Source organism: Pollachius pollachius (genome assembly GCF_949987615.1).
Source record: "Pollachius pollachius genome assembly, chromosome: 8".
NCBI classification, from domain to species: domain Eukaryota; kingdom Metazoa; phylum Chordata; class Actinopteri; order Gadiformes; family Gadidae; genus Pollachius; species Pollachius pollachius.
Window position 1 is genome coordinate 4,343,248 of NC_136941.1, and position 26,311 is coordinate 4,369,558.

General features: G+C 48.0%; 3 protein-coding genes across 5 annotated transcripts; all 3 read left to right on the forward strand.

Moving 5' to 3' along the window:
• Nucleotides 1-4,635: 4,635 nt before the first annotated feature.
• LOC307079980 (deoxyribonuclease gamma-like) lies at nucleotides 4,636-10,784 on the forward strand. Of its 2 annotated transcripts, XM_079742528.1 has the most exons (10): nucleotides 4,636-4,705; nucleotides 6,333-6,495; nucleotides 6,978-7,066; nucleotides 7,680-7,691; nucleotides 8,328-8,411; nucleotides 8,852-8,946; nucleotides 9,425-9,537; nucleotides 9,622-9,779; nucleotides 9,879-9,975; nucleotides 10,212-10,784. In XM_079742528.1, the coding sequence occupies exons 2-10, from the start codon at nucleotides 6,340-6,342 to the stop codon at nucleotides 10,341-10,343; spliced, it is 936 nt and encodes a 311-aa protein (XP_079598654.1). In that variant the 5' UTR covers nucleotides 4,636-4,705; nucleotides 6,333-6,339; the 3' UTR covers nucleotides 10,344-10,784. The 2 variants fall into 2 exon arrangements, with proteins under 2 accessions (XP_079598654.1, XP_079598655.1); XM_079742529.1 differs by lacking the exon at nucleotides 7,680-7,691.
• Nucleotides 10,785-11,184: 400 nt separating this feature from the next.
• On the forward strand, nucleotides 11,185-20,293 carry hm13 (histocompatibility (minor) 13). Of its 2 annotated transcripts, none has more exons than XM_079742408.1 (11): nucleotides 11,185-11,504; nucleotides 14,244-14,342; nucleotides 14,794-14,876; nucleotides 14,976-15,064; nucleotides 15,762-15,847; nucleotides 16,042-16,167; nucleotides 16,355-16,412; nucleotides 17,080-17,200; nucleotides 17,306-17,408; nucleotides 17,489-17,574; nucleotides 18,875-20,293. In XM_079742408.1, the coding sequence occupies exons 1-11, from the start codon at nucleotides 11,277-11,279 to the stop codon at nucleotides 18,951-18,953; spliced, it is 1,158 nt and encodes a 385-aa protein (XP_079598534.1). In that variant the 5' UTR covers nucleotides 11,185-11,276; the 3' UTR covers nucleotides 18,954-20,293. The 2 variants fall into 2 exon arrangements, with proteins under 2 accessions (XP_079598534.1, XP_079598535.1); XM_079742409.1 differs by lacking the exon at nucleotides 18,875-20,293 and adding an exon at nucleotides 18,201-18,721.
• A 448-nt stretch (nucleotides 20,294-20,741) lies between these two features.
• Nucleotides 20,742-24,698, forward strand: mrgbp (MRG/MORF4L binding protein). The gene is made up of 5 exons (XM_079742564.1): nucleotides 20,742-20,898; nucleotides 21,812-21,933; nucleotides 22,647-22,728; nucleotides 22,864-22,935; nucleotides 23,777-24,698. The coding sequence occupies exons 1-5, from the start codon at nucleotides 20,757-20,759 to the stop codon at nucleotides 24,037-24,039; spliced, it is 681 nt and encodes a 226-aa protein (XP_079598690.1). The 5' UTR covers nucleotides 20,742-20,756; the 3' UTR covers nucleotides 24,040-24,698.
• Nucleotides 24,699-26,311: the final 1,613 nt, after the last annotated feature.

Below are 26,311 nucleotides of genomic sequence, written 5' to 3' on the forward strand. Positions count from 1 at the left end.
GAACAACTGGCATAACGGACAACGAAATACAATGCAACACACACAACTCTTTAAATGTCCCAGGGTCGCTACACTATAGACTCTAGAGCATAGCTGTCAAACTCAAGGCCCGCGGGCCTAATCCGGCCCGCGGTGTAATTTAATTTGGCCCGCCAGATAATATCTAATGTCTATCAGAACTGGCCCGCCGGTTTATCGCATTTCAGCGTTAAAACTACAAGTCCCACAATGCACTGCCGCTGCGCTAGTATACGTCAATCGAGGCCCGCAAGCGCGAGCCCAGCCCCCACTACCTGTAGCGCTCTAGTCTAGAATGTTTACTGCAGCAGCCGCATACTGTTTATCACCTGAAGTAGCCTAGGTTTTTTAGCTAACTTTTTGTTAGCTACCTGTCGCTTTCCCCGAAAAAAAAATGGCTAAACGGAAGGTGGACATTGAGAACAGGGTTTTTCAAGAGAGGTGGGAGGCTGAATACATGTTCACCGATATGAAGGGCAAACCCATCTGTCTTGTGTGCGGAGCAGATGTGGCTGTCACGAAAGAGTACAATTTAAGACGGCACTATGAAACGAGACATCAAGACAAGTACAAGGATATGAACATTCAACAGAAGCTACAGAAGGTAGTGGAGTTAAAACGAAGTTTGATGTCACAGCAGACTATGTTTGTTAAAGCCAAAATACAAAGTGATGCTGCTGTAAAGGCCAGTTTCATTGTGGCGGAGGAGATTGCTAAATCCGCCCGGCCCTTTACCGAGGGAGAATTTCTAAAAAACTGCTTGTTAAAAGTTTGCGATGTCTTGTGCCCAGATAAAAGACAAGCCTTTTTAAACGTCAGTCTGAGCAGAAACACCGTTGCTGATCGTGTATGTGAGCTCTCCACCAATTTACAACAACAGCTGACGGAAAAGGGAAAACAATTTATCGCATACTCCCTCGCTGTGGATGAGAGCACTGACACATCAGATACGGCCCAGCTGTCAATCTTCATCCGCGGAGTTGACACGAGCCTGCGCGTTACAGAGGAACTTTTAGGACTGAAATCAATGCATGGCACAACTACTGGGAAGAATCTCTTTGATGAGGTGTGCAAATGTGTGAATGAAATGGGTCTGCCTTGGGATAAACTTGTGGGACTAACAACGGACGGGGCGCCTGCGATGTGCAGTCAAAAGAATGGATTGGTGGGCAGGATTCGGGAGAAGATGCTGGAGGTGAACGGCGCAGGTGAGCTGACAGTGTATCACTGCATCAAACACCAGGGATCGTTGTGTGGCAAAGCTTTGAAAATGGATCACGTAATGAGAACTGTAACACAAGCAGTTAATTTCATTAGAGCCAAAGGTTTATATCACCGTCAATTCAAGTCCTTTCTGGTGGAGATTGGTTCGGAATATGGTGATGTGGTCTATCACACAGAGGTGCGGTGGCTAAGCTGGGGGAGGGTGCTGAACAGATGTTTCGAGTTGCGTGAGGAAATATGTCAGTTCATGGAAAGCAAAGGGAAAGACACAACAGAGCTCCGGGACAAAGGGTTTTGGTGTGAATGGGCGTTTCTGTGTGACATTACAAGCCATCTCAATGCGCTCAACCTGCAGCTTCAAGGGCGGGATCATGTGATCACTGACATGCACGCTGCGGTGAAGGCATTTAAAACCGAACTGCGCCTGTGGGAGATGCAAATCCTGCGAGAAAACCTGGGCCATTTCCCGTGCTGCCAAACTATGAAAGAGCAGGTCTCTGTGTTCCAAAGTGCACAATTTGCTGAAAAGCTCGGCATACTTAGCGCCGACTTCACACGCTGATTTGCCGACTTTGAAGCCCAAAAGAGTAGGTTTGAACTGCTCAGTAATGCGTTTGCCGTAGACGTGGAAAGCGCACCAACCAACCTCCAAATGGAGCTGATCGAACTCCAATGTAGCGACACACTCAAGTCGAAGTATGACTCTGTTGGTGCTGCACATTTTCCACGTTTCATCCCTGACACAATGCCCCAGCTGCGTGCTCAAGTTGCTCAAATGCTCTCTATGTTTGGTAGCACATACCTATGTGAACAACTTTTCTCTGTAATGAAGTTGAACAAAACATCACACAGGAGTTGTCTCACTGATGAACACCTTCACTCAGTCCTGAGGATTTCCTCAGCTCAGAGCCTGACCCCAAACATTGAGGAACTTGCGTCGAAGAAGAGATGTCAAGTATCTGGTTCAGGCACCAGGGCAAATCACAGTGCAGTAAACTGAGCTTTAATGTAGCATAGGTTTCTTTTTTGCACTTTTGTATATGTTTGGATATTAATTGAGGCATGTGAAATTAGTGTATTTTTTATTTTATTTTGAAATTTGATCTGAGTTAGCCTCCTTGTTTCAGATTACATATCTATTTATATGTGTGAAACTAAGGCTGAGTTCATGTTTAGGCCTACAAATAAATAAATCTTATTGTTTGGATTTTCAATGAGAGAGGCATGAGAATTAGTGTCTTCTTTATTAAATTTTGAAATTTGATCTGAGTTAGACTCCTTGTTTCAGATTATATATGTATGTGTAAAACTAAGGCTGAGTTCACGTTTAGGCCTACAAATGAATAGATCTTATTGCAATAGCTAATAAGCCTAAGCTTTAGGCCACTTTCAGATTCAATATAGGTAAAACTTAAGTTCATAATAAATATTGATATGTCCGGCCCACGGCTTGGACCCAGTTTTTTATTTCGGCCCACTGGGTATTTGAGTTTGACAGGCCTGCTCTAGAGTCTCTGGTATAAAGGCTGAGACGAATATCAAATGATAAATATGTACACTTTATGTTGAAAGTATACTGTCGCGATTTCCATTGAGACGAATTGCGCGGTGAGTAGTCTTCACAACGAGAGCTGGTAGGTTGTGAAAAATGTGGTATAAAGGCTGGGACGAATTTCGAATTATAAATATGTACAATGCATCATTTAAATACGTCCATGCAACAGATGGCCAATGTGAATAATAGATCGCTCGCTCACTAAGCCCATTTGTTTTTTCCCCATTAAACCTGTTGATTTCTGTCTCTCATTGACTAATATTCAACGAGAGCGTCGTAGACTCAGTCCTAGAACAGCATACGATTGGCTGGCTCTCGTGAGTCGTGACGTCTCTCAGTCGGTCCCTCCTCACCACTCACACAGTGAGTGAACGAACTGTCTGCGAGTCAGCGACTAGTGGGTCTGGGAGGAGTCGACTCTGAGAACGAACGAGGCGAACGAGACGAACGAGAAGGAGGAACCAGTTCAGTTCGTTCGTCTTAACGATTCGTTCATTCGAACTGATTCGTTCGCGAACGAGTCAACACTAGTTACCACGGTAACAGCACTCCCTTAGAACTCCCCGTGTGATTGTTGGCAAATTTGTTGGTGGCTCTCATCCTGTTCATCCCACTTCTGACACCAATGTGGCGAGCAGCACGGGAAGGAAGAGACGGGAACCCAGATTGAACCATTTATGCAGTTCCGTGCCCCATACACCGCACGACTACGGACTGCCTTTATTAACGACGACGATCATAACAGAAACACGGGACACCTGACCAACACACACAACACTCTCACTAATGGTCCCGATCACACTGCACATCACACAACAATGGAACAACACACAATTAATAAACACCCCAAACCCGTTAACCCCACTTAACCTAACAGAATAAATTTAAAAAAAAAAAACTTTTGTCAACTGACAACCCCAATTCCCAGAATCCCCGCGGCTCCGGAACATGGCGCCCACACCCGTGGTCGCCACAATATGAATTTAGTCTTTTGGCCTGTGGCATATAAACAAAATGAAGCAACTGTCCCATATTTCTTACTGCATTTGAAGAGTTACATAAAATGTACGCTATAGGACAGTGATCATGATTTGTCTCAATATCAGAATAACAACAATGGGTCATATAGTATATATATATAATATGCAGTGTAAGCTTGCCCAGGCCCTGCAAGTCAGGATGTAGGCTATAAATCTGAATGAATAGTAGGTAAATAGGTAGTGGCCATCCCCAAAATGCACCAGAATACAGGAAATCAAATCTATTAAATTCTATTTTTTTTATGGGGGGGCTTGGACCCTAGACCCGCTGTCTATTACTTTGCCCCACCAACATTTTTGATCACCAGCCGCCACTGTGTATCACATGTCTGAGCCATTGATAAAAGTATTTTAAAAGTCCAAAGTCTTTCTTTCTTTCTATCTCTCTTTCTTTCTTTCTTTCTTTCTTTCTATCTAACCCTAAACCTTGGCCGGGACGTTTCCACCCTGAAAGTATGGATTTCCCTGAGATTATCAATGGTTGAAGAAATATGGGAGTACACAAGAAAATCTTGGGCCTTTAAACACACAAAGGCCCAACATATTGAGCCTTTAAACACACGAGAACTTCACACAAGAACTTCAGCCTTTAAGTTGATTCACCATGAATGACATGGCTAGACACACATTTCACTTCATAAACCTCTTAATGTTCTATTAACATCACGTTTTGTTCCTAAAAGCCGCGACTCCTCATCGGGCCTGACCGGTCTCACCTGCTAGGGATCGTTAGGAAGGGGGCGGCGCCTAAACCGGAAGAGTAGTAGGGTGTAATTTGACACCACAGGCCTACACCCACTTGGGAGACTACTGAGAAGCAGAGAGACGACCAGACCACAGTACAGTAGCCACGACCTGATTTGAGAAGGTAAGAAAACAAACAAGCGAGGAGGCACTGGCTAGGTGTTACTGTGTACAGGTGGTTAGTGTCTCTAGGTTAGTACAGGTGGTTAGTGTCTCTAGGTTAGTACTGGTGGTTAGTGTCCCTCGGTGCATACAGGTGGTTAGTGCCTCTCTGTTAGTAGGGTAGTGTTTAGTGTTGAAGGTGTGTGTGTGTGTGTGTGTGTGTGTGTGTGTGTGTGTGTGTGTGTGTGTGTGTGTGTGTAATGTATATACATATGTTAGTTGTAATGTTTAGTTCCACAAAAAAAACTGGTTTTGAAGAAACTGAAATATTGGAATCCATGTTGTTCTGTGGTGAATCACACGGTTGTTCTGGGCTGAATTCCATGGTGTTCTGTAGTGAATCATAGGATGTTCTTGGGTGAATCACATGGTGTTCTGTGGTGAATCATATGATGTTCTTGGGTGAATCACATGGTGTTCTTGGGTGAATCCCATGGTGTTCTTTGGTGAATCACATCGTTGTGGTTAAAGTCTGTCTCTAAGTGGGCGTGCCTCTGCTCTCCGGGGGTGAGAGTGGCCCTACTCACAGGCACGGCTGGAATGATCCGTCTGTCACAACAGACAGGAAGTGATCTCTGACTCTGGCTCACGAGCCACAGCGGTAGGTTGCTTGTTAGATCCCCGGCTCCTCCTTGTTTAATGTGGAGGTGTCACTGAGCTGAACACCTAATCCCCATGAGCTGGCTGTCCCTGCATCTCTGACCGTGTGGAGGTGTGTAGGAAGGGGCTGATTGGTAACAGTTGTAGAGGGCTTTGAGAGGCCACTGCTTAGAAGAGCTCCTTTATAAAAGCAGAGCATTGGCAGTACCGTCTTACTGACTGTCTATATCCCTGGCTGTTTAGCTGTAGCCCTGACGGTTTAGCTGTAGCCCTGACGGTTTAGCTGTAGCCCTGACTGTTTAGCTGTAGTCCTGACTGTTTAGCTGTAGCCCAGGTGTCACTAGACCGGTCTCACTTCCTCAGGGTTGGGAGGGGCCCCAACACTAACGCTAACTGGCTAGATGACTGAGTAGCTACTGACAGGCTAGCTAAATAGCTGGTTAGCTAGCTCAAAGTCTGGCTAAAAGAGCATGTAAGTAAACCAAGGACTACCACATTAAGACATAGAAGAATAGCATTTAGCGAATGGTGCAGACATGTCGATCCCAGGACACTGAACACGCTGAAGAACACGCTGTGATCCCTGAGTTATTATCTAGTAACCATTTCTGTCTGGAATGGGATAGACAGTACAAAGACAAGTCATTAAGGAGCAGGTATGGGTTAGACAATACAGAGACAGGTCATTAAGGAGCAGGTAGGGGTTAGACAGTACAGAGAAAAGTAATAGAGGAGCTGGTATGGGTCATTAGACAGTACAGAGACAGGTCATTAAGGAGCAGGTATGGGTCATTAGACAGTACACAGACTGCTCCTTAAGGAGCCGGTAGGGGTTAGACAGTACAGAGACAAGTCATTTAGGACCCAGGTAAGGGTTAGACAGTCGAGACGGGTCATTAAGGACCAGGTAGACTGGCCTGCCCCTGGTGTAGCAGTATTTGTTCTATCATTGAATGCATCGTCATGTTGAGGTTTAATTCCCCCCTCAGTTGGACCATGAAGTTGTGCTGTTCCTCTCCGCGTGCCCTGCTCCTCTTCCTGCTCCTCGGCTGGTGGGGTCGGAGTTCAGGGTTCAAGATCTGTTCCTTCAAACTGCAGAGCCTGAATAGCACCAAGGCAGCCAATAAGAGAGTCATGTATACACTGAAACGGGTAGGACAACCGCATACACATATACACATACACATACACATACACATACACATGGTTGGGCTGTTTGTTGAGTTGTCCAGCTGTCTCTCTATCTGTTTATCTTCCTGTGTATCTGCATGTCTTCCTCTCTGACTTTATATCTCTGTACCTGTCTGTGTCTCTGCCTGCCTATTTCTCTATATATCTGTCTCTACCTGTGTGTCTCTCTTTCTGACTGTCTCTACCTGTTCGTCTCTCTACCTGTCTGCAGGTGCTGTCTCGTTGTGATACCTGTCTGTCTCTCTACCTGTCTGTCTGCAGGTGGTGTCTCATTATAATACCTGTCTGTCTCTTCCTGTCTGTCTGCAGGTGGTGCCTTATTGTGATACCTGTCTGTCTCTCTACCTGTCTGTCTGCAGGTGGTGTCTCGTTGTGATACCTGTCTGTCTGCAGGTGGTGTCTCATTGTGATTCCTGTCTGTCTCTCTACCTGTCTGTCTGCAGGTGGTGTCTCGTTGTGACGTCTGTCTGCTGCAGGGCGTGAATGATCCAAATGGTTCCGTCATGAAGCACCTTGTGACCAAACTGAACAGGTACTGTATCAAGGGAATAGAACCCCCAACCCTGCGGTGTTGGTGCCTTGCTCTACCTACTGGGCTACAGGGAATAGAACCCCCAACCCTGCAGTGTTGGTGCCTTGCTCTGCCTACTGGGCTACAGGGAATAGAACCCCCAACCCTGCAGTGTTGGTGCCTTGCTCTGCCTACTGGGCTACACAGGGAATAAAACCCCCAACCCTGCAGCGTTGGTGCCTTGCTCTATACTGGGCTACACAGGGAATAGAACCCCCAACCCTGCAGCGTTGGTGCCTTGCTCTGCCTACTGGGCTACAGGGACTAGAACCCCCAACCCTGCAGCATTGGTGCCTTGCTCTGCCTTCTGGGCTACAGGGAATAGAACCCCCAACCCTGCAGCATTGGTGCCTTGCTCTGCCTTCTGGGCTACAGGGAATAGAACCCCCAACCCTGCAGTGTTGGTGCCTTGCTCTATATACTGGGCTACAGGGAGTAGAACCCCCAACCCTGCAGCGTTGGTGCCTTGCTCTATACAGAGCTACAGGCAGTAGAACATATGTATAAGGCCTCAGCAGTGTTTCCATGACGACGAGTGTCACTATGGTTTTAACCATGTGCCTTCTCCCTACAGGGACAATGACAGGTAGGCACCACACCCCTCAACCCCAATCACCCCCCTAATCCCAATCACTCCCTATCCCGAATCATCCCCTATCCACAATCATCCCCTAACCCAATAACCCCCTAACCCCAATCATAACTTTGCTGTGCACAATTCAATGAGCATCTCAGGGGACGCACAGCTGCTGCTTGTTTCTTACCCACAACTGTCCCTGATTGGTTAGTTTCAGGCTCTCTTTGGGTGGTTTGAAATACTGCAAAAGTAACACCAAGCCTCACCATGAAAATGTCACTTTCTGGTGCTTGGCAGAAAGTGACATCGCCTTGCATCATTGAGGTGTGTTGGTAGTGGCTGTCCTGGCTACTGGGAGCCTCCCAGTTCAAACTCTTCTTTCCAAACTTTACCCGCTGGCTAATAATGACTGGGCGTCGTTCATCATTATCTTAATCATGAGTGAATGAGCGGATAATGGTCATCCGTATCCTCTCCTCTGACACACAGGCCAACTGTACCTCTTTCTTCTGACACACCGGTCATCTGTACCTCTCTCCTCTATGAAACACAGGTCACCTTTTCCTCTCTCCTCGGACACAACCCTCTGCTGTGAGTTGAGTGTATTGGGTATAAATCTAATCAAGATGTTTTCCTTTGGTATAGTTACAACCACCAGTACCAGACGGTAGCCAGCCGGAGCCTTGGAGTCAATCCAAATGACATGCAGGAATACGTCTTCCTCTACAGGTTAGTCAACTACTAACCAACTATAACTATTATACTAACTATAACCATAACTATTATACAAACTCAACGAAATGCAGCAATACGTCTTCCTCTACAGGTTAGTCAACTACAAACCAACTAACTATAACTATTATACTAACTAAAACCATAACTATTATACTAAATATAACCATAACTCTTATACAACTCAACGACATGCAGCAATAGGTCTTCCTCTACAAATTAGTAACCAAGAAAACTAACTATAACCATAACTATTATTCTAACTTTAACATTAACTTCTATACTAACATTACAACATGAAACAATTTACTGGTAAGTCAACAAACTAACTAACTACTGATTATAACCTATGACTATGCACTAATCATTTGATTGAAAGTAAGGCTGATACTGTGCATATCATTAATTCCTTAATGACGGTAAGCTCCTCCCCTCAGGAGTGAAATCGTCAGTGTGAGCGACCATCACCAGTACAAGGGGAAGAGCTTCGCCCGGCCGCCGTTTCTGGTTCGGTTTAAGAGCAAAGAAACACGTGAGCTCATTTACATTTACATTTACATTAAAGGCCTTTAGCAGACGCTTTCATCCAAAGCGACTTACAATAAGCACATTCGTCACTAGAAGTGAAACAATATATCTCTGTCGGTACAGTAAAGATATTCATAGAACCAAGTGCAAGTACTTACAATCGCTAGGCTAACCCATTCCTCGTATACAGCAGTGATAGCTAGCGACTGCAGATGCTACAAAATGAAGTAATGTGAATAAATACAACATACAGTAAGTGCCTACATAAAGGGCCAGGACGTAGAACATACAATAGTGGGAGGGGGGGACTGGATGGCTATGCAGAGTCTAGGTGAACTCTGAACAGGTGAATTTTGAGTCTTTTAGCTCACCTCATCCTGCCATCCAACACCTCTGGTCTCTGGCTCCCAGCGCTCTGCTGTGGTCTGGAGGCTCTGCTGCCCCCTGGTGGTCACTAATAAAGCATGGCCCTTTACCCCCAGGCGTGGGGGACTTTGTGCTGGTGGCGGTGAACACGGCGCCGGGCCGGGCGGTGCAGGAGATGGACCAGCTCTACGACGTCTTCACGGACATCAGCAAGAGGTGGAACACCGAGGTGAGGGCTCGCAGTCCATCTCCCAGCATGCACTTCTATGCATGACCACTTCCTGAATGACGTGTGTGTGTGTTTGTGTTTTAGACGGTCATGTTCCTGGGGAACTTCAACGCTGGCTGCAGTCACATGACCCGGCCCAAGAAGAAAGAGATCCGCCTCTTCACAAAGAAGGGTTTCTATTGGCTGATCGGTGACCACGTTGACACAACAACCACTGACACCACAGACTGTGCCTACGACAGGTTTGTAGATAACTTGGCGATAGTACAGGTGGTTAGTGTCTCTAGGTTAGTAGGGTAGTGTTTATTGTTGTCATTTCATTGTGTGTGTGTGTGTGTTAGGTTTGTGGTGCATGGTAAGTCGTTCCTGAAGCAGGTGGAGCCGCAGTCTGCGTCGGTCTTCAACTACGCTAAGACCTACCAGATCAAGAAGATGGAGGTAGGTAACCTCACTCACTCACTCAAGGGCCAAGTGGCTTTATTGGCATGATTCTTACAGCTGGGTTACTGTATATTATATAAATATTATATCTAACCCGTCTCACTCGCTTCATGTCTTCTACAATCTGTTACATTGTTCTCATCTCTCTCCTCCTCCTCCTCCAACTCCCCCTCCCTCGCTCCCCCTTATCCATGCAACTCCTCTGACTGGGATCTGTTGCTTTTGTCTGACAGGCCATGCACATAAGCGAACACTTCCCCATAGAGGTGGAGCTTAAAAGCTCCACCCACCTCCCTCAGGCCACACCCCTCCTCATCCTCCTGAGCCTCTCTGCCATCCTCTCGTCCAGCCTGGCTGCTCTGTGATCGTTGGATTGCGTCTGGAGCCTGGCTGGGAGTGAACATTACTGGACCATCGACATCTATTCTCTTCTAAGATTTAAACAGCCAATCAGCATGGAACAGTAATGTCACTGTTCTATTTTTTTTGAGAAGATGATACTGTAAGCTTTATAAATATATTCTTGGTCTTCTTGTCTCGTCCCCCTTTATCTGTAAAGTTCTGAAAGTTAAAAGACCACCAAACCGATAAATCTGTTTTATAATCTTTGTCTTGATGATTTTTATTATATGCTTTTGTAATATTATTATTGATAATTGATTGTTTTGAAAGCTCTTGTTGTCTGCCATGATTTAAAGTAATTTTTTTAGTATCATTTATACCTCATACTGCACAGACAATGTAAATATTTTTAATGTCATCCTTTCTATGCCTGAATAATAAAGAATAATGATTATTTGAACACATTCAAACAGTGAGAGTAATATTATTGACATTTTAAAATGCACACACACACACACACACACACACACACAGTTTTGTTTCGTGATCACACCTCAACCCTATCTTCATACTACAGTCATATGTTTATTTTCCTCCTGCCTACAGTTAGTATAATGCAGAATTAATCATAAACTAGTTCAAATGTATTATCGTCTTTAAAATTGTTCTCCCCGTCTCCCGTGATTGTATGTGGTTGTTTTGGAATTCATTATTATTTTATACAATTGTTGGAGGTATACAATTGTTGAATGAGCTCCATCTCAACTCTTCTTGACTCAGCCACCAGGGGACGGGAGTGAGCCGCCTGTGCTTCCGCGTAGTTCCTCTGAACCAACCGCAGAACCAACGAGGAAGTCACTCGGCTCTTCCAGCTTTAGCAAACGTGGCCTTACTGGACGACAGCACACGAACCAGCCTCTGTCTCCTGTAGCGCCGCTCGACTGAATCCTGTGAAGATGGCTGACGTGGACCAGGGGTCTGTGCCGCCCCCCGAGGCCTCTGTCCCGATACCGGGGCTCTCGCCCGACGCGGAGCTCAACGGGACCGACGTTCTGAATGCGACGGCGGCGAAGTTCGTGGCGACACCGGAGGGAACGGCGCTGGCGTACGGGAGCCTGCTGTTCATGGCCCTGCTGCCCATCTTCTTTGGGGCCCTGCGGTCCGTCACCTGCTCCAAGTCCAAGGTACCCCCCATCCCCGGGATCTAGTGGTCCAGGGTCGGGTCGCCCCAAGGATCCAGTGGTCTAGGGTCTGGTCTCTCATCATGGCCTGTGTGGTTCTACTGGAGAACAGCTGGCGGTGTTTTGTTGTTCAACTATTCTGATGCGCTCCTCCGGTCTGGTTAATGGAGGGAAACATAGTTGACAATGAACTAAGTGGAATTTAATCTGTTTGTGACTTAGTTATCCCGGATATGGCTTTATTGACGTCTGAATCAGACAAGGGTCGAATGATGAAGGACCCACCAGGCAAACCGATGTTAGTGGGGACTTAGTTCCCCCGGAAATGGTTCTGTTGGAGTCTGAATCGGAAAAGGATCGTTTGATGAACTGCTGGACCCACCAGACAAACATACGTTAGTGGGGATGTAGAGTCAGATGTTAGTGGGGATATAGAGTCAGATGTTAGTGATATGGAGTCAGATGTTAGTGGGGATATAGAGTCAGATGTTAGTGATATGGAGTCAGATGTTAGTGGGGATATAGAGTCAGATGTTAGTGATCGGGAGTCAGATGTTCGTGGTGATATGGAGGCAGATGTTATCGATATGGAGTCAGGTGTTGGTGATATGGAGACAGATGTTAGTGGTTGTGATATGAAGACAGGTGTTTGTGGTGATATGGAGTCAGATGTTGGTGGTGATATGGAGTCAGATGTTAGTGTGGATCAGAGAGACGTGTACTATCTCTGCTGTAAGATATGCCTGCAGCGGAAATGCCCACGTTAACTTGTGGTGCCTCAGGAACTGTTCTTCGATAACGTGTCTCACAAGTTCATGTACAAATACCAGGAAACTGCATACTGAAGTAGCGCGACTCGACGAGTTGTTGATTTAAGTAGTTTGACCAACATGGTAGTCCTACATTTACACTGAAACCGACTTTTGAACTGTATCACCACAAACAACGAGGTTTAGTAATACTGTTTAAGACCAGAAGAGGTTTGGTCGATTACTAAATTGAGTGAGACCAGGATATTCTAGATGTTGATTCACAGCTTAAAAGTTCTCGGTTTGACCCCAAAGTCCTCAGTCTACCAGTAGGCCTCCTAGAGCAAGATGACCCCTGACCCCTACCTGATCATTAATGACCTGTCTCTGTACGGTCTAACCCTACCTGATCAATAATGACCTGTCTCTGTACGGTCTAACCCTACCTGCTCCTTGATGACCTGTCTCTGTACTGTCTAACCCCTACCTGCTCCTTAATGACCTGTCTCTGTACTGTCTAACCCCTACCCGCTCCTTAATGACCTGTCTCTGTACTGTCTAACCCCTACCTGCACCTTGATGACCTGTCTCTGTACTGTCTAACCCCTACCTGCTCCTTGATGACCTGTCTCTGTACTGTCTAACCCCTACCTGCTCCTTGATGACCTGTCTCTGTACTGTCTAACCCCTACCTGCTCCTCGATGACCTGTCTCTGTACTGTCTAACCCCTACCTGCTCCTTGATGACCTGTCTGTATCACTGAAAGTCCCTGTGGATAAAAGATTCTGCTAAAGGCTGAATATATTATTAGGACCACCATGTTAACTACTGATCCACTCTATAGCATTCTCTGGGAGCACTGCATTATGGGAAATACCCTCACTGCTTGTTTCTTTCTGTCCACTCTGATTGCATCCTTCGTTGTTCAATATGTTATGAACTGTATCGAACAAAGACATCCGACAGCAGTGAATACTGGATATAACTACCCAATCACACAGCAGCTGATAGAACTACCCAATCACACAGCAGAAGATACTGGATATAACTTACCAATCACACAGGAGCAGATAGAACTACCCAATCACACAGCAGCAGAAGGAACTACCCAATCACACAGCAGTAGATGGAACTACCCAATCACACAGCAGCAGATGGAACACCCCAATCACACAGCAGCAGAAGGAACTACCCAATCACACAGCAGCAGATGGAACTACCCAATCACACAGCAGCAGATAGAACTACCCAATCACACAGCAGTGGATAGAATTAACCAATCACAAAGCAGCGGATAGAATTAACCAATCACAAAACAGCGGATAGAACTTCCCAATCACACAGCAGCTGGTGGCAGGTGGGCGGAGCCCGTCCACCTGCTGACCAGGTGACTCCTCCTCCTTCCTCTGCTCCTCCTGATCCCTTTGTTCTCTCTGTTTCTCCACACACACGTCTGTCCTCCGCCCGTCTGTCCTCCACCTGTCTGTCTGTCTCCTGTCTGTCTGTCTCTCCTGTGGCTGGCCTTCTGTGTGTGGTTCTATAGGTGCTTGGCGAGGTTGGGTGTGATTCTGGGTACAGAGTGAGTACTGGAGGCTGGATGAACACACACTCAACACACATCTGGAAACTCAACACACACAAAGCATTCACACAACTCCAGCGCACACTCAACCCACACAGCTTAGTGTTGAGTGGCCTCTTCCTCCTCTCCTCCTCGCTGCTTTCTCCTCCTCGCTGCTTTCTCCTCCTCGCTGCTCTCTCCTCCTCGCTGCTCTCTCCTTCATACTCTCAATTCTCCACTTTCTTCTTCCTCGTCATTGTATGACCTCAATTCATCCCCGGGAGGCAGGGACCTCACACACACACACACGCACACACACACACACACACACACACACACACACACACACACACACACACACACACACACACACACACACACACACACACACACACTGTGTGTGTAAGGTGACTGACAGCCTCTCTCTGCAGAACTCGTCTGACATGCCCGAGACCATCACCGGCAGAGACGCGGCGCGCTTCCCCATCATCGCCAGTTGCACTCTGTTCGGACTCTACCTGTTCTTCAAGGTAGATTCCTCCTCCAGCGGTATCCCCGGTTACCGCAGGGGGCGTGGTCTGGTGGTTGACTGAGTTTGACCCGCTCTACGACCTATCGATTGGTAGAGGAGAGACCTCCGCCCCTTAGCTCTAGATTAAAGGTCCCATGACATGCCACCAGGTGTGGTGTGATTAACCTGTGATGTCATAAGGGGCAGATTTTCAAAACGGCTTGTAACGGCTAATCACGCCTCACCTGGTGGCATGTCATGGGACCTTTAAATTAAAGTCCATAGTGTAATACTAGTAGAAATAGTAATCCTAGTAGTAGTAGTAATATAACTAATAATAGTGATAGTAATCCTAATATAAATAATTATAGTACTAGTTATACTAGGTACTAGGTAATGCTAGTGGTTATAGTAGTAATACTACTAATGGTAATGGTAGTAGTACTGACAGTCCTGATGTTGTGCTTTAGGTTTTCAGTCAGGAGTACATCAACCTCCTTCTCTCCATGTACTTCTTCGTCCTGGGGATCCTGGCCCTGGCTCACACAATGAGGTACCACACACTACACACTATACACACATTGTACACACACCTGCTGAGGTAATACCCAGTACCTGATGTGGTAGCTGACGTAGTACCTGCCCCCTCCAGCCCCCTGATGGCCAAGGTGTTCCCCGCCTCTATACCCATCAAGCAGTACCAGCTGCTCTTCACCCAGGGCTCTGGGGAGGCCAAGGAGGGTAAGGACCTCACATCACCACCATCACATCACCACCATCACATCACCACCATCACATCACTCCCATCGCGTCACTACAATCAGATCGCTACATCATGACCATCACATCTCATCACTACCCTACCATCACTACATCACATGACTGCATTACTACCATCCCATCACTACCATCACACCACCATCCCATCACTACCATCCCATCAACACCATCACATCACCACCATCACATCACTACCATCACATCACCACCATCACATCACTACCATCACATCACCACCATCACATCACCACCATCCCATCACCACCATCCCATCACCACCATCACATCACCACCATCCCATCACACCATCACCGTCACGTCATCACATCACCACCATCCCATCACTACCATCACATCACCACCATCACATCACTACCATCACATCACTACTATCACATCACCACCATCCCATCAACACCATCCCATCACTACCATCACATCATAACCATCCCATCACTACCATCACATCATAACTATCCCATCACCACCATCCCATCACCATCATCCCATCACTACCATCACATCATAACCATCCCATCACTACCATCACCGTCACGTCATTACATCACCAGCATCAAGTCACTATCATCCCATCACTACATCACGGCACCCCCATCACACACCACATCAATACGTGTGTGTGTTTGTGTGTTCACAGAGGTAGTGAACTATGAGTTTGACACCAAGGACCTGGTGTGTTTGGTGATTGGGGGCGTGGTTGGCGTCTGGTACGTGCTCAAAAAGGTAAGTTTCGCCTGCTCACACACCTGTTCCCAACGCAAACTTGAAGTCATCGCCGCAGCCCAACCTCCTGGTCCTCACTAGCCAGTAACCTGTTGTGTTTGTGACCTCACAGCACTGGGCCACCAGTAACCTGTTGTGTTTGTGACCTCACAGCACTGGGAGACCAGTAACCTGTTGTATTTGTGACCTCACAGCACTGGGTGGCCAACAACCTGTTTGGTTTGGCGTTCGCTCTGAACGGCGTGGAGCTCCTGCACCTGAACAACGTCTGCACCGGCTGCATCCTGCTGGGGGGGCTGTTTGTGTACGATGTCTTCTGGGTGAGAACCCCCCCCCACACACACACACACACACACACACACACACACACACACACACACACACACACGCGCACACACACACGCATTCATTCACCCAATCGGCCAATCACACGCCGGGGTAGGGCTGCTAGCCTCAGCAGGGTGGCAGTGTGGCGCGACCTGCTCTGATTCTTTCTGCTGTCACCAGGTGTTTGGAACCAACGTCATGGTTACCGTTGCCAGGTCCTTTGAGGCGCCAATCAAACGTAAGTGTAGTTGATGTTTTTTAAGATGAACTTGGTGTTTTATGTTCTCTCTCTGCTCATAAGGGAACCTGTTCTCACCCTCTGTTCTCTGGTCCATGTTCTCACTCTCTGTTCCATGGTCTCACTCTCTGTTCCATGGTCTCACTCTCTGTCCATGGTCTCACTCTCTGTCCATGTTCTCACTCTCTGTCCATGTTCTCACTCTCTGTCCATGTTCTCACTCTCTGGTCCATGTTCTCACTCTCTGTCCATGTTCCCACTCTCTTTCCATATTCTCACTCTCTGTTCTCTGGTCCATGTTCAAACTCTCTGGTCCATGTTCTCACTCTCTGGTCCATGGTCTCACTCTGTCCATGGTCTCACTCTCTGGTCCATGGTCTCACTCTCTGTCCATGTTCTCACTCTGTGGTCCATGTTCTCACTCTCTGGTCCATGTTCTCACTCTCTGGTCCATGTTCTCACTCTCTGGGTCCATGTTCTCAATCTCTGTCCTCGGCTCAATGTTCTTACCTTTTTCTCTATTCCATGTTCTCTTTCTCTGGTCCATAATGTTCTCTATCTCTGGTCCATGTTCTCACTCTCTGCTCCATAATGTTCTCTATCTCTGGTCCATGTTCTCTATCTCCGGTCCATAATGTTGGTCCATCTGTTCCCTGCTCTCCCCCAGTGGTGTTCCCTCAGGACCTGCTGGAGAGAGGCATGGATGCCAGTAACTTCGCCATGTTGGGTCTGGGAGACATCGTCATCCCTGGCATCTTCATCGCTCTGCTGCTGCGCTTCGACATCAGGTCTCACACTCTCTGTCTCTGTGTTGTCTCTCTCTCTCGTTCTCTCTCTCTCTCATCTGTGTGTTGTTAACCTGTTTCTCTCTCTCTCTCGCTCTCTCTCTCCAGTCTGAAGAAGAACAGCAGGACGTATTTCTACGCTAGCTTCCTGGCCTACATCTTCGGCCTGGGACTGACCATTTTCATCATGCACACCTTCAAACACGCACAGGTACCCGCACCTGTCTGTCTCTCTACCTGTCTGTCGGTTTAACCTGTCTGTCTCTCACAGTAACCTGTCTGTCTCTCCAGCCTGCTCTGCTATACCTGGTGCCAGCCTGCATCGGTTTCCCTGTCCTCGTGGCGTTGATCAAAGGAGAGGTCACAGAGATGTTCAGGTGGGTTAAGCGCCCGCATCCGCTGCATCCAAAACCTGTCTGTCAATCGATCTGTATGTCTCTCTCTCTCTCTGTCAAAGCATCTATCTGTCATCTGTCAGTCTGTCCATCATCTGTCTATGATTGTCTGTCTGTCTGTCTGTCTGTCTGTCTGTCTGTCTGTCAGACCATCACCCCCCCTTCCCCACCCATATGGACATCATTGGATCTTCCTCAGCCTTCATCCTCCCACATCCGAGCTGTAATGATCTCTGATTGGCTCTCCGAACTCTCTGCTTGTCTCTCATTGGACAGAAACTCATAACTTCCGCTCCTCTTTACTCTGTCGGCCATCATTCAGCCCCCTCATCTCTCTCTCTCTCTCACTCACTCACTCACTCACTCACTCACTCACTCTCTCTCCCATTACTCACACACAACTTCACTCTTATAAGTGACATTAGATGTATTGGCTTTCTCCTCATCTTCTTCTCAATCTTCTCTATGCTCTCTCTTCCTCCTTGTGGCTCTGGCTCTGTCTCTCTCTCTCTGGCTCTGTCTCTCTCTCTGGCTCTGTCTCTCTGGCTATGGCTCTGTCTCTCTCTCTGGCTATGGCTCTGTCTCTCTGGCTCTGTCTCTCTCGTTAGCTTTGAGTCTCCAGAGGAATTCATCCCTAGCTCGCCCCGCCTCACTTCCTTTCCAACTGTCAGTGGTTCTCCCGCCAGCTTGGCTAGCTCCATGGATGCCGTCTCTATGGCGACAAGCTCCTCCCCCCGTCGCCGGCGGTTACAGCCCACCTCCGTGTAGAGACTTCTTTCTCTCTCCTCTCCTCCTGTCTTACCTGGGCAGGTAACCAGCCCCCCAGAACGTCCCCCTCCAGCTCTGTCCAGCTCCCTCTCCATCTCTCATTTCATCTCCTCCCTCCCTCCCTCTTTAATAAAACCATCCACTAGAACCAGATTTACAACTCAAGTGGGCTAAGCAGGCAGCCAGTCAGGTGCACTCAGCGGGCAGCCAATCAGGTGCGCTCGGCAGGCGAATGAGACTAGCGGGGGTGTATGAGTGGTCAGCCCACGATGATGACCTCACAGGTAGACCGCCATCCCATCATCTCATCAGCAGCTTGGTCTTCCTGTAGGCTGCCTCTACAGGGAGGTCATAGGGATGAACCCCTGACCCTCAGTGACCTTTAACCCCTCTGGAAGCCCTTTCTCCAACACAAAGCATTTGTAGAAATACATGAATATTCTATATATCTATATTTCTGTGTATTTATACTATCCACCCCCCCCCCCCCCCCCCCCCCCCCCCCCCCCACCAGGTACGAGGAGACCCCCCCAGAGGAGGAGGAGGAGGGCTCTAAAGACGAAGCATCAGAGACAGAGAAGAAGGACCAATAGCATCGCCCGCTGCTCCACATACCCTACCCCCTCCTCCAATCAGCCACCACCACATTTCACCCACAGCCCCGCCTCCTCCTCTGCTTTTTTCCCTTTTTTTCTGCATGGGGGGAGGGGGAGGGGTGAAGCTCACGTTGCCAAAGCATTTTAGTGTCTGGTTGTCTTGGAAACGGCCACCTGTCACTCTCTGGCCGTGGCCGTAGTCACGGTAACCATGCTGGTGGGATATAGACTCTGTGCCTAGCAGGTGGCTGCAGGCACACAGGAAGTCCAACCTCCTAATTTCCTGTGTGTCACCAGCCCTGGGAACACACACACACACATACACACACATTGACTGGCTGACTTCAGTCCTGACCTATCTGCCTGCAGCTCCCCACGTCTTATCTCCTCCCCTCCTCCTCTCTCCCTGGCCAGAACGTTGAGGCTCTCATCGTGCTACTGAGGAGAGACGCCGCTCCGCTCCGTCCGTTACCTGGCAACGGCCATGGAGCAGCTTAGCATAGCCTAGCTGTCCAGAGGCTAGCTACAGGACGGGCCCAAAAGCTCACCGTGCTTTGGGTTTGACTGTCTGGTCTGGTTGAGCTGGACGAGACCAGAGCAGTAGTACTCAGTCCCTGATTCAATCACACGTCTTAAAGTTCTTGTCCGCCTCCCCGCTTCCTCTCACCTCCTCTGTCCGTCCTCAAAGCTGATTGGTGCAGGAGATTCTGAGGGAGGACCTGTCAACCAATGATCTGTGAGGATCTTCAGCTTGAGCTTTATACCGGCGCTGGTGATGCCATCAGTCTGACCACGGGTCTGATAGAGGAATGTATTGATTGATGATAACTTGATCAACTGTTTATCTGCCTAGCCACCTTAATGGGGAGCACGGCGCTGGTCAAACTTGTCAAACTGGTCATGACGGTTCCTTCTGTACCGGCGACCTGGCCCTGCTTTTAGGTGTAATGGCGTCGTGTCGCCAGAGGGGGCGCTGTCTGCTCTAGTGTCGCTGCTCTTTAATGAGACTGGATGGTTCGGAGGGCAGACCTGTGAACGCAGCCTTTTCGTTTGAACATTAGCTAATGTCCCGGCGCACGGTAATCTGCCTGGTTGTATGAAACTTTAATTTGTTACGATGCTTAATGTTAATGCTTTATGGAAAGTTTTGTATTTGATGTCAATTAGTAAAAGAGATATCCTCATTGTGTTCATCTGGTGAAGTTTAGTAGCCGCCTATCATTTTAAAAACATTTAATACCTGAATTCATATGAGGTGGTATCTGTATAGGGTGTCGTGTGAACGGTACTATTTTATTTGAATAAAGTTTTTGTTGGTGTTTAATCACCACATGCAATCTTGGTTTCGTTGTTCCATGATCCCACGCATTTATAGAGAAATAAACTGCATAAAACATCATAAACATGTGATTATCAAAAGCTATGGTCCACTTTACAGCCTCGCCGGCAGCCTTTCAATAAATACAGAATGCGTAACCTAAAGGTATCGAACTACCAAATGTTGATATGATGAATGATTCCTCTTTACAATAAAGCTTCAGGGCCAGCAGGGGGCGTCTGTGATGTTGCAGGAAACTCGAGAGTTGAAGTCTGGGTAGATATTGGATCCCACGGTCCGAACGTATGGTAGGCGGTACCTCTCCCCGTTACCAACAAACCCCAAACTACGGCAAATCTACGTTCTGATCACTGATTGGTCCGTCATGTAGTAAGGTCCCGCCTACTGTACGCCCGGACCCTGTGCCCTATCCCAACTACCCTCTTTGTGTTGTGTATCTTCGCCGCTAGTAGCAGTGAAAGATGGGGGAGGCAGACTTAGCTTTAGGACAGACCGACGAAAAGCCACCAGACACGGGCTCAGTTCCCGGCGACGACTCGGTGGTATGGAGCCATGAAGTAGAGGTGTGCCTCTTCCACGCTATGCTGGGTCACAAACCCGTAGGTAAGACGGCTGGACGCCAAAACCTTGATACTCAGGAGACACAGCTAGCTCCTTAGCGCTAGCCAGGAGCTGGGAGTCCTCCGGGCGGTCCTGTAGTCCGCCTCGGGTCGTCTGTGAGACCCGGTCTGGCCTGCGGGCCGTGGGGTAAATTAGTGCTGCTAGGCCAACTCGGGTGTGATGATGTTAGTTCAGAGACAGAAGCTAATTGTGTTAGCCACCTAGCCGGCTAAACATAAACAACAGCAAGTTAGCCCTTGACCCTGCCACTTGACCCCAACCTGAGAGATAACCCTATTAACCCCCGAACCTGACACTGAACCCCAACTATACTAACCGCAACCCTGACACTTACCTCAAACCCTACTAACCCCAACCCTGACACTAACCTCAAACCCTACTAACACCAACCCTGACATTAACCTCAAACCCTACTAACCCCAACCCTGGCACTAACCTCAAACCCTAATAACCCCAACCCTGACACTTGCCTCCAACCCTACTAACACCAACCCTAACATTAAACCCCAACCTTAACCAGCCTTGACACTTACCCTTAACCTTTACCAAACCTACTCACCCAAACCCTGACACTAAGCCCCAGCCCTAACCCTATTAACCCTAACCCCCTGCTAACCTCTAGCCATAGAGCTAACTAGACACTAACCCTAACCCTGCTAACCCCAGCTGAAGAGCTAACCCAGACACTAACCCTAACCCTGCTAATCCCAGCTGTAGAGCTAACCAAGACACTAACCCTAACCCTAACCAAGCCTTACCTAACGGCTCATTAAACGTGTCTTTCCTCTGTCTTGTGCTGGGTGTGTGTTGGGTTGTGGTGTGTTTTTTGTGTTGTGTGTGGGTGTGTGTTGGTGTGTGTGTGTGTGTGTGTGTGTGTGTGTGTGTGTCTCTCCAGGGGTGAACCGTCACTTCCACATGATCTGCATTCGGGACAAGTTCAGCCAGAACATAGGCCGGCAGGTCTCCTCCTCCGTCATCTGGGACCACCTGGGAACCATGTACGACATGCAGGCCCTGGTACGTCTGCTGCCTGTCTGTCTGTCTGTCTGTCTGTCTGTCTGTCTGTCTGTCTGTCCTGGGAACCATGTACGACATGCAGGCCCTGGTCTGTCTGTACGTCCGTCTGTCTGCCTGTCTGTCTGTATGACATTCAGGCCCTGCTCAATCTGCTGTCCGTCTGCCTGTCTGTCTATCTGTATGACATTCAGGCCCTGCTCAATCTGCTGTCCGTCTGCCTGTCTGTCTATCTGTACGACATGCAGGTCCTGCTACGTCTGCTGCCTCTCTCTCTGTCTGTATGTCCGTCTGTCTGCCTCTCTGTCTGTATGACATGCAGGGCCTGCTCATTCAGCTATCTGTCTCCTGTCGGTCTGTCTGTACGAACGACATGCAGACCCTGGTCTGCCCGCCCGCCTGCCTGTCTGTCTACCCGTCTGTCCATCAGTCTGTCTACCTGTCTGTCAGCCTATTAGTCTCACATTCTTTCTGATAGGCAGCCTCTATTGGAAGTTGATAGATAGCCTCTCTGCCCCTGAACTCTTTCAGTCTGGTGTGTCTGTTTGTTTCTCCGTTTGTCAATGTGTGTGTGTGTGTGTCTCTCTGTTTGTGTAACTGTGTCTTTGTGTGTGTTTGTCTATCTAGATGTGTCTCTTCTAATGTTTGAATATAATCTTAATAAAATGTCCTCGTAGCTTTGAATGCATTTCCTGTGTGTGTGTGTGTGTGTGCAGCATGAGTCGGAGATCCTTCCCTTTCCGAACTCGGAGAAGAGCTTCTCTCTGCCTGATGACATCATCCAGGACGTTAAAGAAGGTGAGCACATACACTGCGTGACCTTCAACCTTGTGTCTCCCACGCACACTCACAATGCATGATCTTTGACCTTGTGTCTCCCACATATTGTAACATGTAATATGTGTGTGTGTGTGTGTGTGTATTTTTGTGTAGGGAAGGGAGGGGGTGAGGAGGAGAAGAAGGAGTTTAAGATGGAGAGAGAACCTCCTGCCACTCATGAAGAAGGTAAGACCTACACCCTTCTCTCTAGAGGGACCTACACCCATCTCTCTAGAGGGACCTACACCCATCTCTCTAGATGGAGCTACACCATCTCTCTAGAGAGAACCATACACATCTCTCTAGAGAGACCCATACACATCTCTCTAGAGAGACCCATACACATCTCTCTAGAGATACACATCTCTCTAGAGAGACCTACACACATCTCTCTAGAGAGACCCATACACATCTCTCTAGAGAGACCCATACACATCTCTCCAGAGAGAGACCCATACACATCTCTCCAGAGAGAGAGCCATACACATCTCTCTAGAGAGACCCATACACATCTCTCCAGAGAGAGACCCACACACATCTCTCTAGAGAGAGAGACCTAGACCCATCTCTTTAGAGAGAACTACACCCATCTCTCTCTGGAGAGACCAACCCCCATCTTTTTAAAGAGACTTGCATCCATCGCTCTAAAGAGAGACCCATAGACCCATCTCTCTAGAGATACACCTACACCCAGAGAGAGAGAGAGACCTACATCCATCTCTCTCTAAAGAGACAGACCTACACCCATCTCTTTAGAGAGAACTACACCCATCTCTCTCTGGAGAGACCAACACCCATCTTTTTAAAGAGACTTACATCCATCGCTCTAAAGAGAGACCCCTAGACCCATCTCTCTAGAGACACCTAGATCTACAGTATTAATGTATATCTCTATAAATTAAAATTATCTTTATTGGTACGTAAAGGCAAGTTATCGCCAGAGCAAACATTAAGAAATGGGCTTCAAGGACTTAACAAAAAACACGTTCCATAATACGTTCTCTCTCTCTCTCTCTCTCTCTCTCAGGCAGCAACTCGTCGGTGAAGTTGGGCGAGCGAGGGAGCAGCCGTGACAAGGAGAGAGACAAAGAGAGGGAGAAGGAGAGAGAGAAGGGGCCGAGCGAGGGGGGAGGAGGAGGAGGAGCAGGAGGAGGAGGAGGAGGAGGAGGAGGCGTTAAGGAGGCAGAGAAGAGGAAGAGGAATCGAGGACAAGCTGAGAAGCTCATCTCCTCGTCATCATCTTCATCACACCCTGCGAGCCCCGGAGGAACCAAGAGGAGGCGTACCTGAGAGAGAGAGAGAGAGAGAGAGAGAGAGAGAGAGAGAGAGAGAGAGAGAGAGAGAGAGAGAGAGAGAGAGAGAGAGAGAGAGAGAGAGAGAGAGAGAGAGAGAGAGAGAGAGAGAGAGAGAGAGAGAGAGAGTGGTAGAGTGAGGTAGACTCTGAGTGGTAGACAGGGGAGAGAGTGGTAGAGTGAGGTAGATGTGTACATAGAGAGAGAGCTATGAGAGAGACTATTGGACAAGCTGATTGGTAGTAAGGTAGTTTTCATCGTGCTGCTGGAGTCACCTGGAGAGACCGAACATGACAGACTCTGAACACCAGGGGCCCGCCCCCCCCCCCCTGCCCCAGCCTGGCTCCCAGGGGCCCTCCCCCTAGGGGCCCGCCCCCGATAGGCCCTCCACCCATGGGCCCTCCCCAAAGCCTTGCTCCCACAGGCTCTCCACCCAGGAGCCCACTTGCCAGGGGCCCTCCTCCCAGGGGCCATCAAACTAGGGGCCCTCCCCCAGGGCCCCTCCTCCCAGGGGCCCTCCCCCAGCACTGTCGGCGTATGGTCATGTGACCCTGCAGTGGACCAACCCAGTGCAAACTACTAAACATGAAGTGGCTTGTCTGAAGTAGTGCAACTTCCTCCATGCTCTGTGTGTGCGTTTGTGTTTGTGTGTGTGTGTGTGTGTGGGGGGGGGGGGGCGGGGGGGGGGGGGGGATGTGTGTGTGTGTGTGTTTGGGGGGGGGGGCGGGCGATTGTTTCAGTCTTTGTTTTTAAATAAAACTTCGAACAGGCTTTTATTTTGAAATTGCTGGCTTTTTTTTAAGTATCTTCATGTTTATCTTCATCAGTTGGCTAGTCTATTTATTTCTAATTGTGAATTTGACTAATTAGTTATTTAGCAGATGCTTTTATACAAAGTGCTCCATTAAAGAGCAGGTAGGGGTTAGACAGTGCAGAGACGGGTCATTAAGGAGCAGGTAGGGGTTAGACAGTACAGAGACGGGTCCTTAAGGAGCAGGTAGGGGTTAGACAGTACAGAGACGGGTCATTAAGGAGCAGGTAGGGGTTAGACAGTACAGAGACGGGTCATTAAGGAGCAGGTAGGGGTTAGACAGTACAGAGACAGGTCATTAAGGAGCAGATTGGGGTTAGACAGTACAGAGACTGTACTGAGATAGACCACCAGTGATCAATTCATATCAGATGAATTTGGCTCATTTTCAATTTGGTCATTGGAAAATTCTCAAACATTTCATTGTTTTAATGATTGCGGTATTAATGCAATCCCGGACCGTGCTTCATTTCAGGTGAGACGACAGTTACCCTGAACAATAAACAAACCCACTATTTGATCTTTTTGAAACACATTAATGGATAACTCTCTCTGACCTCTAGGTGGCAGAGTGCTTCTATCTGGACGCGACTCTCCTCACTTCAGTCAGCCGTATGTGGTCTGTGGAATAAAAGCAGCTTTTCCAAGTAACGTCTGTTGATATTGTTTGTTGCGCGGTATAAACCACATGAACATCTCAAGAGAAAAAAATTAAGATGGGTAGGAGAGGAGGAGAGAAAAGGAGAGGAGGGGAAGAGAGGGCTTAGCTGTACAAAAATCAGTCTGCGCTGATCTATAGAGCTGTCAAAGTGACAGACGGAGAGCGCGAGGGAAGTGTGAGAAAGAGGGAGGAGATGGGAGGATGAATATTCATCAGCTGATCAATGGTGAGAGTTCTCACTCAAGTGTGTGTGTGTGTGTGTGTGTGTGTGTGTGTGTGTGTGTGTGTTCCCAGTCCTGGCTCCTCCATGTTTATTCATAAATGATCTCATGGTTATTCATGGTGGATTATTTTGAGGAGTAAGTAGGTGTATTCACACACACATGCATGTACACGCACGCACACGCATGCATGCACACACACACACACGTTTCCGAAATCTGTAAGGTAAGACATTTCTTAATATAAATAGAACATCAGACAGCTAGAGAGACACAGAGAGACGGACAGATATATAGAGAGACACAGAGAGAAAGACAGATATAAAGAGAGACACATGTATGTATAAATTAGTATGAAAGCATGAATGTGTTCGAACACGCACACAAACAAAAATGCACGCTTGCTTGCGCACACACACACACACAGATTTTTGAGACACATTTCTATTCTGCACGATGGCTGTATAGATGGATGGATGATGGATGATAGATGATGGATGGATGATGGATGATGGATGGATTGTGGACAGATGCCTTTATCCAAAGCCTCTGGGTTATCTCTTCACTCTGTGTCTCT

Coding starts and splice junctions, on each gene's coding strand:
- hm13 (XM_079742409.1), top strand. CDS start 11,277: ATGGCTGACGTGGACCAGGGGTCTGTGCCGCCCCCCGAGGCCTCTGTC. Junction 15,848..16,041: donor TCTGGTACGTGCTCAAAAAG/GTAAGTTTCGCC, acceptor GTGACCTCACAG/CACTGGGTGGCCAACAACCT. Junction 17,201..17,305: donor CTGCTGCGCTTCGACATCAG/GTCTCACACTCT, acceptor CTCTCTCTCCAG/TCTGAAGAAGAACAGCAGGA.
- mrgbp (XM_079742564.1), top strand. CDS start 20,757: ATGGGGGAGGCAGACTTAGCTTTAGGACAGACCGACGAAAAGCCACCA. Junction 20,899..21,811: donor GCTGGGTCACAAACCCGTAG/GTAAGACGGCTG, acceptor GTGTCTCTCCAG/GGGTGAACCGTCACTTCCAC. Junction 21,934..22,646: donor TGTACGACATGCAGGCCCTG/GTACGTCTGCTG, acceptor GTGTGTGTGCAG/CATGAGTCGGAGATCCTTCC.
- LOC307079980 (XM_079742528.1), top strand. CDS start 6,340: ATGAAGTTGTGCTGTTCCTCTCCGCGTGCCCTGCTCCTCTTCCTGCTC. Junction 8,412..8,851: donor GAATACGTCTTCCTCTACAG/GTTAGTCAACTA, acceptor TCCTCCCCTCAG/GAGTGAAATCGTCAGTGTGA. Junction 9,538..9,621: donor GCAAGAGGTGGAACACCGAG/GTGAGGGCTCGC, acceptor TTTGTGTTTTAG/ACGGTCATGTTCCTGGGGAA.